This window comes from Oncorhynchus masou, chromosome 24 (genome assembly GCF_036934945.1).
Source record: "Oncorhynchus masou masou isolate Uvic2021 chromosome 24, UVic_Omas_1.1, whole genome shotgun sequence".
Taxonomy (NCBI): domain Eukaryota; kingdom Metazoa; phylum Chordata; class Actinopteri; order Salmoniformes; family Salmonidae; genus Oncorhynchus; species Oncorhynchus masou.
Window position 1 is genome coordinate 22,740,589 of NC_088235.1, and position 16,669 is coordinate 22,757,257.

The 16,669-nt window shown below is 44.4% G+C and overlaps 1 protein-coding gene across 1 annotated transcript in view; it reads left to right on the forward strand.

The window, feature by feature from the left end:
- Positions 1 to 248: 248 nt before the first annotated feature.
- The window catches only part of LOC135511917 (neurabin-2-like), a 51,250-nt gene continuing 34,829 nt past the window's right edge, over positions 249 to 16,669 (forward strand). Inside the window, exon 1 of the mRNA XM_064933436.1 lies at positions 249 to 2,247. Coding sequence (XP_064789508.1) covers positions 778 to 2,247 — 1,470 coding nt within the window. The 5' untranslated portion in view covers positions 249 to 777. The remainder of the gene's footprint in view (positions 2,248 to 16,669) is intronic.

The following is a 16,669-nucleotide window of genomic DNA, read 5'->3' on the forward strand; positions in this document are numbered from 1 at the left end:
AGATTTGTTTATTTGGCTCGACTACTTGATATCACAATTGTAATTATATAAAACGTGTGTATGAAGTAGGCCTCACAAATATGTTGATTATCACTAGTTTTATATTCCAGGTGTAGGAATTAATACGTAGAGGACCTGCGAAAACGACCGGCGCTATGACCCCGTTGCGCCCGATCCCCAGCAGCGTTAACGTGGGTAAGTGATATACTGGATCCTTGAGACGCCCTTACCTAAACCATAATTTAACCATAACCCTTACCTAACCATTTAAAATGTCAACGGGGTAATTCCAGAGGTGGGACGTCCCAAGGAACCCGGATAGCACGGACCGTTTTACGCGAGCGAAGAGGACACAGTGGCATAAATCAGCAGCTCAGAAAATCAAGAGATCAAAATGATGCTGCTGCTGGTGAAAAGGGATTAAACGGAATAAATCTTTCGTCAGTGGAAAATCCAGCGTTCATGAGGTTACTGTTCCAGTTTTCTGTTTTTGTAACCAGTGCTTTTTATCCGGGTTTTTGGTCAGGTTAGCGTTTTAATGACGAATGTATCGTTTTTAATTTCCATAGGAAAACACTGGATGCACGCAGCCTAAAACAATACCGTCGTTTTTTAAATTATCTTCTGCTATTCAATTCTAGTCGGCACGGCACATAGGCTCACCGTCTCCCCAACATAATTGACTGTCAGTGAGAACAGATCAATTTGTGCCGACAACCGAGGAAAGGAAAGGCAAATATGTCGTTGCTGAGCAGCGGTTGTGATGCTTGACTGATCATGATGAAGACCGATTCCTCATCTTCCAAAAGCACCGGCTCCGGTTCGACGTTGAGGAGCCCATCCCCGCACCGGAACGCATACGAGGCGGGGATGCAGGCGCTGAGGCCTGCCAAGGACAATGCTGCAAAAGGCGATCATATGCAGGAAGGCCCCCGCGGCCGCAGGAGCTATGGCTCAAATGTGCACCGTATCAAGAACATGTTTCAGCAGATGCAAGGCCCAGGGAGCACATCTCCCTGCCTGGAGGGGGAGGGAGGGGAGGACCCAGAGAAGACTACTGAGAGGGTGCGTCTCTCCCTCCCCAGAGCCGGTAGCCTGAATGAGAATGTGGACCACAGCGCCTTGCTGAAGCTGGGATCCACTGTTTCAGAGCGGGTTAACCGGTTCGACCCTAATGCCAAAGCGGAGAATGGGCAGGCTCTCCAAGCTTCTTCACCCAGCTACTCCAAGTTGCAGGGGACACGGAAGATTTTGGAACAACAGAAGGCGGCCCAGCAGCTGGAGCGGGAGAAGCAGGCTGCTGCCACCAACCGGGTCCTGCTGAAGACAGAGCAGAGCTCGGGCCTGGGCATCCAGGATGGCAGGCTGGACATGGTGGCGCGGTTCAATGGCAGCACAGAGTCCCTGGACAGCCTTGACACCACCGAGGCCGTGTCCCCAACCGTCTCCCAGCTCAGCGCTGTCTTCGAACGGGCCTCAGAGCTTCGCAACAACCTGCATCGCCTCTCCTCCACACCTCCGCTGCCCTCCCGGGGGGTCAGCACCAAGGTGGGGGTACAGCTCAGCTCTAAAATCATATCTAAGAGGGCAAACCGGGCTTCTGCCCTCCCACCAACCAGCCAGGAGGAAGAAGGGGGTTGGGGCCGCAGCCAGAGGGACCTGGATGGACCTCCCAGAAGCCTCAGGGCCTCATCCTCCTCCACCTCCGATGGCCAAAGCGGAGGTCAGAATGGAGGCCACAGTGGCCCCACACTCCCTGAGTCCAGAGAAGGCCGGGATAAGACTGGGCCAGACTCTGGGTCCCAGGCCAAAATTCAGGGCCAGTCTGAGGATCGTTCTGGCGAACTGGAGCCCAGCAGCACCATAGTTAAATCTGACATCCACCACTCCTCTCTGGAGAATGGCGAGAACAGTACAGAGAGAGAGGCCCAGGTAAGGGAGACCTCTCCCAAGGGCAATAGCAGTGAGAGGGGGAGGCAGGGTGGAGATGGAGAAATTGGCCAGGGGGGTACAGCAGAGGAGGGGGAAGAGAGGACTGTAAAGGAGGATCAGTCAGGGGGTGAACAGGTGGCTATCAGAATGTACAGCGCAGTGGGGGAGGACTCTGGAGGGAGCCAGCAGGAAGAGGAGGAGGATGAAGATGAGCCATACGAGCCCGAGTCCAGCTGTCATGAGAAACCTGGGCTGCCTGAAGAGGAGGACCCTCCACCCAGCCGGAAGATCTGCTTCAGCACGGGGCCTATCAAGGTGAGTTCACACTCACCTTATTGTAGAATAAACACATACATACACACACACACACACACACACATACATACACACGTCCCCCCCCCCAAACACACACATACATACGCACACACGCACACATCCACACGCGCACGTGCGCACACAAACACACACAAACACACACACACATACATACACAACCACTCACTCCCACATCACATGCACACACTCACACACACACCCACACACCTATGCATTTACACACACAAACACACAGTACACAACTTTGCGCTGTATTCAATTATATTTAGTACTTCATATGTCTCCATCTTTACAACCAGTCCTTATGTAGTGTGGCCCTACCACAGATTTCATATGTCTCCATCTTTACAACCAGTCCTTATGTAGTGTGGCTCTACCACAGATTTCATATGTCTCCATCTTTACAACCAGTCCTTATGTAGTGTGGCCCTACCACAGATTTCATATGTCTCCATCTTTACAACCAGTCCTTATGTAGTGTGGCCCTACCACAGATTTCATATGTCTCCATCTTTACAACCAGTCCTTATGTAGTGTGGCCCTTCCACAGATTTCATATGTCTCCATCTTTACAACCAGTCCTTATGTAGTGTGGCTCTACCACAGATTTCATATGTCTCCATCTTTACAACCAGTCCTTATGTAGTGTGGCCCTACCACAGATTTCATATGTCTCCATCTTTACAACCAGTCCTTATGTAGTGTGGCCCTACCACAGATTTCATATGTCTCCATCTTTACAACCAGTCCTTATGTAGTGTGGCCCTTCCACAGATTTCATATGTCTCCATCTTTACAACCAGTCCTTATGTAGTGTGGCCCTACCACAGATGTCATATGTCTCCATCTTTACAACCAGTCCTTATGTAGTGTGGCCCTACCACAGATTTCATATGTCTCCATCTTTACAACCAGTCCTTATGTAGTGTGGCCCTACCACAGATTTCATATGTCTCCATCTTTACAACCAGTCCTTATGTAGTGTGGCCCTACCACAGATTTCCTTCAAGCCATAGATTATTATATGCCTGGTCATTTCCCCACTCCTCTCCCTCTGCCAGTAAACATTACACTCAAAAGTTCCAAAATAATAATAATAATAAAATAATTATGTCTATATACAGTGTTGTAAGGATGTGCAAGTAGTTCAAGTGCAAAAGGCAAAATAAATAAACATAAATATGGGTTGTTTTTACAGTGGTGTTTGTTCTTTACTGGTTGCCCTTTTCTTGTGGCAACAGGTCACACAACTTGCTGCTGTATGGCACACTGTGGTATTTCATCCAGTAGATATGAGAGTTTATCATTATTGGATTTGATTTTGAATTCTTTGTGGGTCCAAGTAATCTGAGGGAAAAATGTGTCTCTAATATGGTCATACATTTAGTGTTTAGAACGTTGGGCCAGTAACCGAAAGGTTGCTGGATCGAATCCCCGAGTTGACAAGGTAAAAATCTGTCGTTCTGCCTGAGCAAAGTAGTTAACCCACTGTTCCCCGAAGACGTGGATGTCGATTAAGGCAGCCCCCCGCAGCTCTCTGATTCAGAGGGGTTGGGTTAAATGCAGAAGGCACATTTCAGTTGAAGGCATTCATTTGTACAACTGACTAGGTATCCCCTATTTCCCTATTGGGCAGGAGGTTAGGAAGTGCAGCTCAGTTTCCACCTCATTTTGTGTGCAGTGTGCACATAGCCTGTCTTCTCTTGAGAACCAGGTCTGCCTACGGCAGCCTCTCTTAATAGGAATTCTGTACATAGTCAAAACTTTCCTTAAGTTTGGGTCAGTCACAGTGGTCAGGTATTCTGCCACTGTGTTCTCTCTGTTAAGGGCCAAATATCATTCTAGTTTTCTCTGTTTTTTTGTTAATTCTTTCCAAAGTGTCAAATAATTATCTTTTTGTTTTCTCATAATTTCGTTGGGTCTAATTGTGTTGCTGTTCTGGGGCTCTGTGGGGTCTGTTTGTTTTTGGGAACAGACCCCCCAGGACCAGCTTGCTTAGGGGGCTCTTCTCCAAGTTCATCTCTCTGTAAGTGAGGCTTTGATATGGATGGTTTGTGATTCGCTTCCTTTTAGGTGGTTGTAGAATTTAACGGCTCTTCTGGATTTTGATAATTAGCGGGTATCATCCCAATTCTACTCTGCATGCATTATTTTGTGTTTTATGTTGTACACAGAGGAATTCCTTATGCAGTTTCATTTGAATGTTTTTCCCATTTTGTGAATTCTTGGTTGGAGAGCGGACCCCAGACCTCACAACCATAAAGGGATTATATAAGTAATTCAAGTATTTTTAGCCAGATCCTAATCGGTATGTCAAATTTTATGTTCCTTTTGATGACATAGAAGGCCCTTCTTGCCTTGTCTCTCAGATCGTTCACTGCTTTGTGGAAGTTACCTGTGGCACTGATGTTTAGGCCGAGGTCTGTATCGATTTTTTTTTGTGCTCTAGGACAACGGTGACGAGATGAAATTTGTATTTGTGGTCCTGGCAACTGAACCTTTTTTGGAACACCATTATTTTGTCTTATTGAGATTTACTGTCAGGGCCTAGGCCCTTCTCACTCTCTCTCTTACTCTCTCTCTCTCTTACTCTCTCTCTTACTCTCTCTCTCTCTTACTCTCTCCACTCTCTCTTACTCTCTTACTCTCTCCCTCTCTATCTAATCTCTATGTTCTCTCTCTCTTACTCTCTCTCTCTCTTACTCTCTCTCTTACTCTCTCTCTCTTATGCTCTCTTACTCTCTCCCTCTCTATCTAATCTCTATTTTCTCTCTCTCTCTCTTACTCTATTTCTTACTCTCTTTTACTCTCTCTCCCCCTCTATTTACTCTCTACTCTCTCTCTAATCTCTATTTACTCTCTCTCCTTCTCTATCTAATCTCTATTTACTCTCTCTCTCATCTCTATTTACTCTCTCTATCTAATCTCTATTTACTCTCTCTACTCTCTCTCCCTCTCTATCTAATCTCTATTTACTCTCTCTCTACTCTCTCTCCCTCTCTATCTAATCTCTATTTACTCTCTACTCTCTCTCCCTCTCTATCTAATGTCTATTTACTCTCTCTCTAATCTCTATTTACTCTCTCTCTTACTCTCTCTACTCTTTCTCCCTCTCTATCTAATCTCTATTTACTCTCTCTCCCTCTATCTAATCTCTATTTACTCTCTCTCTCTCTCTCTAATCTCTATTTACTCTCTCTCCCTCTCTATCTAATCTCTATTTACTCTCTCTCCCTCTAATCTCTATTTACTCTCTCTCTATCTAATCTCTATTTACTCTCTCTCTATCTAATCTCTATTTACTCTCTCTCCCTCTCTATCTAATCTCTATTTACTCTCTCTCTATCTAATCTCTATTTACTCTCTCTCCCTCTCTATCTAATCTCTATTTACTCTCTCTCTACTCTCTCTCTAATCTATATTTACTCTCTCTCCCTCTATCTAATCTCTATTTACTCTCTCTCTCTCTCTCTCTATCTAATCTCTATTTACTCTCTCACTCTTTCTTCTCTCTTCTCTCTCTACTCTCTATCTAATCTCTCTCTCCCTCTCTCTCTCGCCATCTACTCTCTCATTCTCCCTCTCTCTACTATTTCTTTCTCTCTCTACTCTCTCTATTTACACTCTCTCTCTACTCTGTAAATAATTGTTAGGGAGGAACAAAGAGGCAGAATAATTAGCGTAGCTTCTCATTGTGTGTCGGGATATTCTGACTGGCTGGGTTTATAAAAGGTCAGCAATAATGCAGTGGTTGGTTTTATATGGGTGGCAGTAATGTACCTACAGAAATGTTTTGCAAACTGCCATTAAACTCCAACGAAGAATAAGTGGTTAGTTTATATGGGCTGGTTGGTTGTTGGTTCATGCTTGTGTGCATTAAGTAAGTCACGGTACATCACTAGATGAGGAAGAGTCATATTAAGGATTTCTCTCTCAGTATGGTAGATAAGTAGCCCTGATATGGCTGTAGCCTCCATTATCCAGAATTAGCATGCTTCATTTCCTGCTGATGGGCTATCAACTGTGGATGGGGTTCCCATTGAATAAAAACTGGTTAGCTAGGCATATGCTAGAACATTCACACCTGGCATAATTACCTTTATTTACCAATGACATTTATACTCATGTCAGACAGAAGGTGTGGTATGTTACCTGTAAAAAAATCTAAGGCAATTTTTACATGACCAACTATAAAAAACAACTTAGTTACCACTTATGTGCAGGTAGAACCGTTTCTACAAATCAGTGGGTAACTTGAACATTTGGAGGGGTGGTGGGTGTTGTTAAACCATGGGGGCTGGTTACAGTTCAACATAGGGAGGTGTTAAACAATGGAAGTGTTAATGATTTACCTGCAAAAAAACAGAGAATGATTCACACTGACCTGATACCTATGGAGAAGATGACCATTCACACAGACCTGATACCTATGGAGAAGATGACCATTCACACAGACCTGACACCTATAGAGAAGATGACCATTCACACAGACCTGATACCTATGGAGAAGATGACCATTCACACTGACCTGATACCTATGGAGAAGATGACCATTCACACTGACCTGATACCTATGGAGAAGATGACCATTCACACTGGCCTGATACCTATGGAGAAGAAGATGACCATTCACACAGACCTGATACCTATGGAGAAGAAGATGACCATTCACACAGACCTGATACCTATAGAGAAGAAGATGACCATTCACACTGACCTGATACCTATGGAGAAGATGACCATTCACACTGACCTGATACCTATGGAGAAGATGACCATTCACACAGACCTGACACCTATAGAGAAGAAGATGACCATTCACACAGACCTGATACCTATGGAGAAGAAGATGACCATTCACACAGACCTGATACCTATAGAGAAGAAGATGACCATTCACACTGACCTGATACCTATGGAGAAGATGACCATTCACACTGACCTGATACCTATGGAGAAGATGACCATTCACACAGACCTGACACCTATAGAGAAGAAGATGACCATTCACACAGACCTGATACCTATAGAGAAGAAGATGACCATTCACACAGACCTGATACCTATGGAGAAGATGACCATTCACACAGACCTGACACCTATAGAGAAGAAGATGACCATTCACACAGACCTGATACCTATAGAGAAGATGACCATTCACACAGACCTTACACCTATAGAGAAGAATATGACCATTCACACCTATAGAGAGGAATATGACCATTCACACAGACCTGACACTTAATAGAGATGAATATGACCATTCACACAGACCTGATACTTATAGAGAAGAAGATGACCATTCACACAGACCTGACACCTATAGAGAAGAAGATGACCATTCCCACAGACCTGATACCTGTATTTTGGTTACAAGGTCTGTGAAAATGCAGGAATCAAGACTGTCTTTAGATGGCTTTTAGTTTTCCATGTTTTTCTTTTTTTTTAACCTCCAACCGCTTTCAGATATACCAAAACCTTGGTATAAAAATGCAGGCATGATAAATTAGTTTTATTTTGGTATGTGTATGAAAGTGATAATGCATTTACCCAGAATTTGATTAGGTGAAATGGTGCTGCCAAAGTCAGCAGAGTCCACAGTAAGCAGAATCCACAGTAAGCAGAATCCACAGTAAGCAGAATCCACAGTAAGCATAATCCACAGTAAGCAGAATCCACAGTAAGCAGAATCCACAGTAAGCAGAATCCACAGTAAGCAGAATCTACAGTAAGCAGAATCTACAGTAAGCAGAATCCACAGTAAGCAGAATCCACAGTAAGCAGAATCCACAGTAAGCAGAATCTACAGTAAACAGAATCCACAGTAAGCAGAATCTACAGTAAACAGAATCCACAGTAAACCTATCAATAATATATAGAAATCTGAAGTGGGATTATTATTATTTTTAAATAGATCTTGCCTCTCCCTAAATAGCAGGAAGCAGATTGTACAGTCAACTTTCCAGACAGTTCTTGACTATGATGACACCATTTACCAGTTTGCAGAAGCCACTGCTCTTAAACCATTGGATGCTGTCTACCATAGCGCCCTTTGCTTTATCACAGATGACCGTTTTAATACTCAACACTGCATCCTTGGGGCTCCCAAGTGGTGCAGCGGTCTAAGGCACTGCATCTCAGTGCTAGAGTTGTCACTACAGACCCTGGTTCGATCCCGGGCTGTATCACAACCAGCCGTGATCAGGAGTCCCATAGGGTGGGGTACAATTGGCCCAGCGTTGTCCGAGTTTGGCCAGGGTAGACCGTCATTGTAAAATAAGAATTTGTTCTTAATTAACTGACTTGCCTAATTAAATAAAGGTAAACCAAATAAATAACAACAATTTAATAAACAAAAAAATCCTGTATAAAAATGTTGGCTGGTCCTCATTAAAATCATGTCATTACTCCCTTTTTGTTTTTCAGAAATTTACTACACAAACCCCCAACTTCCCTAACTTTGTTGTTAAAGTGTAAAAAAGAATGAGCTCTCACGATTGGTTAACTCTTCAGGTCCCTCCTTGCAACTTGATTCCCTGGTGCCGCTAGGGCAGTTGAGGACTTTGGTGTTAAATTAATTCTTTGAGGATTGCAGTTGTTTCAATTGATCATAGTGGTTTATTTGTTGAAATTGTAGTATTTTCTTTTTATTAATATTGTTTTATTTGGAATGTTCGTTTTATTGATTGTGAAAATATTTGTACTCAGGGCACCATTGTGAATGAGACCCTGGTCTTAATTGTGTTCCGAATAAATACAAGTAAAAAAAGATCCGTATATATTATAGACATACACCATACGCTATTGGAGACAGCATAATAAGACAGAGGTTACAGCCAAGCCGTAACCAGGCAAGAAGGAGAGAAGTTGATTCAGTGTCTCTCTACTGACTGGGAAGTGTAAGGATCTGAGAAGCAGTGTACGATTCTCTGCTTCCCCATCTGTCTCCCTGCTCCGTCATGGCATGCGTCCCAAATGGTAACCTATTCCCTATAGGGAGCACTACTTTTGACCAGGGCCCATAGTCCAAAAGTAGCGCACTGTGTAGGGAATGGGCTCTGGTCAAAAGTAGCGCACTGTGTAGGGAATAGGGTGCCATTTGGGATTTAGCCGTGTTCTTTGCAATCCCAGCTCAGTCTCACTGCATTGCCCTGAGGTCTCCAGAATTTACAAGGAGAGAGAGAAGCCCTGCCTTGATACTATTAGGTCACACATGTCTCTCCACTCACTCACTCACTCACTCACTCACTCACTCACTCACTCACTCACTCACTCACTCACTCACTCACTCACTAAACTAAAGAGTAAACATTACACAGTATTGTAACAATGTGCAAATAATTGAAGTACAAAACAGAAAAAATATAGGTTGTATTTACAATGGTGATTGTTCTTCACTTGTTGCCGTTTTCTTGTGGCAACAGGTCACAAATCTTGCTGCTGTGATGGCACACTGTGTTATTTCACTCAATAGATGTGAGTTTATCAAAAATGGATTTGTGCAATCTGAGGGAAATACTGTATGTGTCTCTGATATGGTCATACATTTGGCTGGAGGTAAGGAAGTGATGCTCAGATTCCAACTCATTTCATGGGCAGTCTGCACATAACCTGTCTTCTCTTAAGAGCCAGGTCTGCCTACAGCGGCCTCTCTCTCAATAGCAATGCTCACTGAGTCTGAACATAGTCAAAGCGTTCCTTAGGTTTGGGTATTCTGCCACTGTGTACTCTCGGTTTGAGGCCGAATAACATTCCAGCAGTTATCTTTTTGTTTTTCTCATGGTTGGGTCTAATTGTGTTGATTCCAGTGAATCTCTATCTCTGTGTACCATTCTCTCTCTTTCTGTCTCTCTGTGGTAAAGGAAGTGCTCTTGCTTGGCCATTTTTGTGAATATTTCCCCCTCATTGTAACCACGCTCTCCCACTCACCCAGACGCCCACACACAGGGGTTGTTGTGGTGACAACCGTTGGGGTCTGTGTTAAATGTATATATTTTTTTCTCTTCTAAAACTGGCACAAACAGCATCACTGGTAGAGTTCAGTTCACACTACCTGCTTTGTTCACTCTTTTAACACCCTGCTTTCTTTCTTTCTCTCACTCCCTCTCTCTATCTGCCACCATTCTCCTGTTGGTTTTTTACAAGTGGATAAAAATAGCAGCATTGTGATCACCCCAGACAGGCCTCTCCTTTGGGCTGTCTGCTTGTTTTAAACACAGGAAGCTGCTCTCCAGCTCCTCATTTCTTATTGATTGATTTATTTGGTTGTACATACTCTATATTTCCTGTTTATACATAGCTGCATTTATGAACTGTTCTGTCCTGTTCTCCCGGTACAATATGCTTTTGAATTATTGAGCCTGATATTGATTGGGAGATTTTTTGTTGTTGTTGAGATAATCTCATTTGAATTTGTACCACTATGTCAACCAGTGGCAGAATTCACCTGGCTTGCTCCCTCTCCAACTATCGTCCCACCTCGGCCATCCTTCCCCAGTCCTCTCTCTCTGATGAATATCTGCAGCCTACACAGTGACAGCACATAATAATCATAGTCAGTGCTGCTTCAGTCACGAACACACATCCCTTTTTTTACACTCTCTGCAATTCAAGCAAATAAAGAATAAAAGAATTGTATTTGATGCAATTATAGCCCAGTAGACTTTGTTGACATGTGTTAAAAACCCATTTAGCAGGTAGAAATTGTAGTATATTTGCAGCATTAGTAAAATGGAGGGTCTTTACTTGGACCACCAGGGAAGCCAGGGTGATGTAATGCAGCACAATGTGGCAAGCTATCCTAAAACTGTCCATACCATGAATCTATTGGCCAGTCATATGTAACACATTGCATCCAGTGGATATATTGGCCAGTCATATCTAACACACTGTATCCAGTGAATATATTGGCCAGTCATATCTAACACACTGTATCCAGTGGATCTATTGGCCAGTCATATCTAACACACTGTATCCAGTGAATATATTGGCCAGTCATATCTAACACACTGTATCCAGTGAATATATTGGCCAGTCATATCTAACACACTGTATCCAGCTGCACCGTGTAATACAGTCTATGGGCTGCACCGTGTAATACAGTTTATGGGCTGCACCGTGTAATACAGTTTATGGGCTGCACCGTGTTATCCAGTCTATGGGCTGCACCGTGTTATCCAGTCTATGGGCTGCACCGTGTTATCCAGTCTATTCCTCTACCGTGTTATACAGTCTATGGGCTGCACCGTGTTATCCAGTCTATGGGCTGCACCGTGTTATCCAGTCTATTCCTCTACCGTGTTATACAGTCTATGGGCTGTTATACAGTCTATGGGCTGCACCGTGTTATACAGTCTATGGGCTGCACCGTGTTATACAGTCTATGGGCTGCACCGTGGTATACAGTCTATTCCTCTACCGTGTTATACAGTCTATGGGCTGCACCGTGGTATACAGTCTATGGGCTGCACCGTGTTATACAGTCTATGGGCTGCACCGTGGTATACAGTCTATGGGTGGTATACAGTCTATTCCTCACCGTGTTATACAGTCTATGGGCTGCACCGTGGTATACAGTCTATGGGCTGCACCGTGTTATACAGTCTATGGGCTGCACCGTGTTATACAGTCTATGGGCTGCACCGTGTAATACAGTCTATGGGCTGCACCGTGTAATACAGTCTATGGGCTGCACCGTGTATACAGTCTATGGGCTGCACCGTGGTATACAGTCTATTCCTCTACCGTGGTATACAGTCTATGGGCTGCACCGTGTTATACAGTCTATGGGCTGCACCGTGTTATACAGTCTATGGGCTGCACCGTGTTATACAGTCTATGGGCTGCACCGTGGTATACAGTCTATTCCTCTACCGTGGTATACAGTCTATGGGCTGCACCCTGTTATACAGTCTATTCCTCACCGTGGTATACAGTCTATGGGCTGCACCGTGTTATACAGTCTATGGGCTGCACCGTGTTATACAGTCTATGGGCTGCACCGTGGTATACAGTCTATGGGCTGCACCGTGTTATACAGTCTATGGGCTGCACCGTGGTATACAGTCTATGGGCTGCACCGTGGTATACAGTCTATGGGCTGCACCGTGGTATACAGTCTATGGGCTGCACCGTGGTATACAGTCTATGGGCTGCACCTATGGGCTGTTATACAGTCTATGGGCTGCACCGTGGTATACAGTCTATGGGCTGCACCGTGTTATACAGTCTATGGGCTGCACCGTGTTATAGTCTATGGGCTGCACCTATACAGGGCTGCACCGTGTTATACAGTCTATGGGCTGCACCGTGGTATACAGTCTATGGGCTGCACCGTGTTATACAGTCTATGGGCTGCACCGTGGTATACAGTCTATTGGTATACAGTCTCTGCACCGTGTTATACAGTCTATGGGCTTCACCGTGTTATACAGTCTATGGGCTGCACCGTGTTATCCAGTCTATGGGCTGCACCGTGGTATACAGTCTATTCCTCTACCGTGTTATACAGTCTATGGGCTGCACCGTGTTATACAGTCTATGGGCTGCACCGTGTATACAGTCTATGGGCTGCACCGTGTAATACAGTCTATGGGCTGCACAGTCTATGGGCTGCACCGTATAATACAGTCTATGGGCTGCACCGTGTATACATACAGTTATACACTATGGGCTGCACCGTGTTATACAGTCTACAGTTATACAGTCTATGGGCTGCACCGTGGTATACAGTCTATGGGCTGCACCGTACAGTTATACAGTTATTTATGGGCTGCACCGTGTTATACAGTCTATGGGCTGCGTGGTATACAGTCGTGGTATACAGTCTATGGGCTGCACCGTGTTATACAGTCTATGGGCTGCACCGTGTTATACAGTCTATGGGCTGCACCGTGGTATACAGTCTATGGGCTGCACCGTGGTATACAGTCTATGGGCTGCACCGTGGTATACAGTCTATGGGCTGCACCGTGGTATACAGTCTATGGGCTGCACCGTGTTATACAGTCTATGGGCTGCACCGTGGTATACAGTCTATGGGCTGCACCGTGGTATACAGTCTATGGGCTGCACCGTGTTATCCAGTCTATGGGCTGCACCGTGGTATACAGTCTATTCCTCTACTGTGTTATACAGTCTATGGGCTGCACCGTGTTATACAGTCTATGGGCTGCACCGTGTTATACAGACTATGGGCTGCACCGTGTAATACAGTCTATGGGCTGCACCGTGTAATACAGTCTATGGGCTGCACCGTGTTATACAGTTTATGGGATGCACCATATTAGACTGTCTATTCCTCTATGGGCTGCGTCACATAGCTCAATGCACACTACAGTACAGTCCTGCTGCATGCAGCCTCTGTGTGGTTTCTGTATGTGAAGAGCACCACCTAATTAGTGCGGAGTTGAGTCTCAAATGGCACCCTATTCACTATGCCATTTCAGACTCACACGTAGTGTCATTCAGCTCTGTGGCTGACCTTGTTCTCGTGCTGTGTTAATGCCCACCCAGGGTCACCTCGGCTTGGCTAAGCTCAATGTGACACAGTGCTGACCAAGCCTGCCCTGCGAGCAAAAACACACACTCTGCTCCTCACCATTACCATGACAAAGGCATCCACTTTCTTGGATGGAATAGGGATGGCTGGATGGAGAGGTGACAGGATAGAGGGGTGGAATAATGGAGGAATGGCAGGATGGATGGGTGGAATAATGGAGGGGTGGCAGGATGGATGGGTGGAATAATGGAGGGGTGGCAGAATGGAGGGATGACAGGATGGAGGGGTGGAATAATGGGAGGGGTGGCAGGATGGAGGGGTGGAATAATGGAAGGGGTGGCAGAATGGAGGGATGACAGGATGGAGGGGTGGAATAATGTAGGGGTGGAATAATGGGAGGGTGGCATAATGGGAGGGGTGGCATAATGGGAGGGGTGGCATAATGGGAGGGGTGGCATAATGGGAGGGGTGGCAGGAGGGATGGTAGGGTAGAGGGATGGTAGGATGGCTGGATGGACAGATGGAGGGATAGTATGGTGGAGGGATGGTAGGATGGAGGGAGGCATGGTATGATGGATGGATGGATAGTAGGGGAGCATAGTGGTTAGAGCGTTGGGCCAGTAGCCGAAAGGTTGCTAGATCAAATCCCCGAGCTGACAAGGTAAGAATCTGTTGTCCTGCCCCTGAACAAGGCAGTTAACCCACTGTTCCTAGGCCATCAGTGTAATTAAGAATGTGTTCTTAACTGACTTGCCTAGTTAAATAAAGGTAAAATAAATGGGTGGAGGGATGGAGGGTTGGTAGGATGGAAGGGTGGTAGGACAGAGGGAGGGATGGATAGTGGAGGGATGGTTGGTTTGATGGTCGGTGCTCAAGACAGCATGGTAGCAACACAACATGGTACAAACATTATTGGGCAAAGACGACAGCACGAAGGGCAAGCAGGTAGAGACAACAATACATCACACAAAGCAGCCACAACTGTCAGTATGAGTGTCCTCGATTGAGTCTTTGAATGAAGATAAGCAGCCAATGAAAGCTCTTACAATATTTGATGATGACATTTCTGATGACATGTGCACCACCAAGTCAGAACAGTAGGCTACGGTATGTAAGGGAAAGGGACCAAATTATTAGGGTGAGGCACATGGGCTACTAACAGCTTATTTCACAACATACATCCAGTATTACTTTCTGAGCTAAAGTATACTGTACATATAGTTGAAGTCGGAAGTTTACATACACTTAGGTTGGAGTCATTAAAAATTGTTTTTCAACCACTCCACAAATTTCTTGTTAACAAACTATAGATTTGGCAAATCGGTTAAGACAACTACTTTGTACATGACACAAGTCATTTTTCCAACAATTGTTTACAGACAGATTATTTCACTTATAATTCACTGTTCCAGTGGGTCAGAAGTCTACATACACTAAGTTGACTCTGCCTTTAAACAGCTTTGAAAATTTCAGAAAATGATGTCATGGTTTTAGAAGCTTCTGATAGGCTAATTGACATCATTTGAGTCAATTGGAGGTGTACATGTGGATCTATTTCAAGGCCAACCTTCAAACAGACCCCAGGGATACTTCCAAAGTTGTGGTGAAATGGCTTAAGGACAACAAAGTTAAGGTATTGGAGTGACCATCACAAAGCCCTGACCTGATTCCTATAGAACATTTGTGGACAGAACTGAAAAAGCGTGTGCGAGCAAGGAGGCCTACAAACCTGACTCAGTTACACCAGCTCTGTCAGGAGGAATGGGCCAAAATTCAACCAACTTATTGTGGGAAGCTTGTGGAAGGCTGCCCAAAAAGTTTGACCCAAGTTAAACAATTTAAAGGCTATGCTACCAGATACTATTTGAGTGTATGTTAACTTCTGACCCACTGGGAATATAATGAAATAAATAAAAGCTGAAATAAATAATTCTCTCCAATTATTCTGACTTTTCACATTCTTAAAATAAGGTGGTGATCCTAACTGACCTAAGACAGGGAATATTTACATTTACTTAGATATTTTTGGCTAAGGTGTATGTAAACTTCTGACTTCAAATGTATCTCCCTGGCATATTACATCATGCAGAGGCATACAACAGTTTTTTTGACTCACCTTGTTATGCTGTGCTTGAACAGGAAGGTGGCGTGGTGGTCCATGTGGGCAAATTTTGTCATGAAACTCTGCCATCAAAGTCCAGCATTCTCTGGATTTATGGTGCTTTCAAGACAACTGGGTACTCTGAAAAACACAAGGCTGAATCATGATGTCAGTGATCTTCAGGTTGAGGCTATAAAAAGAGTCCAGAGTTCCCAACTTGGAATTCCAATTTGGATGACCATTCAAAATGTATTTTCCCCATTCGGAGCTAGTTTTTTTTCCGAGTTCCCAGTTGACTTGAACTCACTGAAGTCTGAGATTTCCCAATACAGAGTTTCCAGTTGTTGTGAATGCAGCAGAAGTCATGCTGGATTGACAGCATGCCAATGTATTCAACCATTTCTGGCCCATGTTGTTGCATATGAATGTTTATCCTTTTAAACTTGGAAAAGAGACCCTTAAACCCAGACTTGGACCACACGCTCTCTCTACTGAATAGCAGGCTAGTGATGGCTTTGCAACGCTTGCAGTTAGCCACCGATTCCTTCCAAACCACTCCTAGTTGAATTTGCGATTTCCAACTTGTTGTCTAATGTTTATATCCAATGGTCGAGGAGCCCCGATACGTTTTATATCTAATTCATTTTCATATGACAAGAATTGAAAAGAATTTGCCAGTAGATTGTCGACTTGATTCATGATTATGACTGCTTGTCTAGCTTGCTAGCTAAGACTTTGAAAGTTTGATGTTGACATGATCAGTCCATTATAATTGTATCTGTGGCCAATGACCTAGAGGA